The sequence below is a fragment of the Puntigrus tetrazona genome, chromosome 14 (genome assembly GCF_018831695.1).
Source record: "Puntigrus tetrazona isolate hp1 chromosome 14, ASM1883169v1, whole genome shotgun sequence".
Taxonomy (NCBI): Eukaryota; Metazoa; Chordata; class Actinopteri; order Cypriniformes; family Cyprinidae; genus Puntigrus; species Puntigrus tetrazona.
The window spans coordinates 14,188,699-14,189,395 of NC_056712.1; the positions used below are offsets into that span (position 1 = coordinate 14,188,699).

Here is a 697-nt window from a genome sequence, read left to right on the forward strand (position 1 = left end):
TTCTGTTCTGTTGTAGATTGATTTTGATGATGGAAATTGCCCAACATACCTCAATCAAATAAAGGGTATTTATAATGTTTATCAGGCTGTGCACAACCAGTTTCAGGGTGAGTCTTGAGTCAAATTCCTGCTGCGTGTTTTGTGAAAAATGTAGTGAATTAAGTATTCTTTAAGGAAAGCATGCGTTAACTATCTGTCGCATCCCTCTTAGATGTACCACCAATTTCTCAGGCTCCAGTGCTGATGCTCCGTCCTCGAGCATGGAACATGGTGGAGCACAACATGATGGTATGGATCTTTAGTGGTAACTTCTTTAATGGCACAGATGAGAACATTCTTGTGTTTGTCCAACCATGTGTTGGTCTGTTTAAAATTTATGTAGTTTATTGTTTCACCTTATGGTGATTTAATGATCAGTTGTAAGATTTTAAAAGTTATAACCACGTTTTTAACATTTCAATTGCTTCTTCTAGACAACATTAAGTGCATATGTAAAGAAAATTGAGACTTTCCTGCTTTAGATTGTTTTTAATGAAAAGGCCCTAGTAATCTCACGTGTCTCAGATAAAATTTCAAAAAGGGCTGAAACCTGGATCTAAATTCAAGAGATTTTAGTCAAAGCCTTTCATAATAAAAGTCATTCGTAAATGTCTCATTTGTGTCTGTTGGTATTGCTCCAGATAGGTTTTTGGAGATG

At 35.9% G+C, this 697-nt stretch overlaps 1 protein-coding gene across 1 annotated transcript in view; it reads left to right on the top strand.

Annotated features, from left to right (window-relative positions):
- Positions 1 to 697, top strand: part of LOC122357518 (malate synthase, glyoxysomal-like) — a 2,307-nt gene that overhangs the window by 284 nt on the left and 1,326 nt on the right. The window contains exons 2-3 of the mRNA XM_043256921.1: positions 17 to 107; positions 212 to 288. Coding sequence (XP_043112856.1) covers positions 17 to 107; positions 212 to 288 — 168 coding nt within the window. The remainder of the gene's footprint in view (positions 1 to 16; positions 108 to 211; positions 289 to 697) is intronic.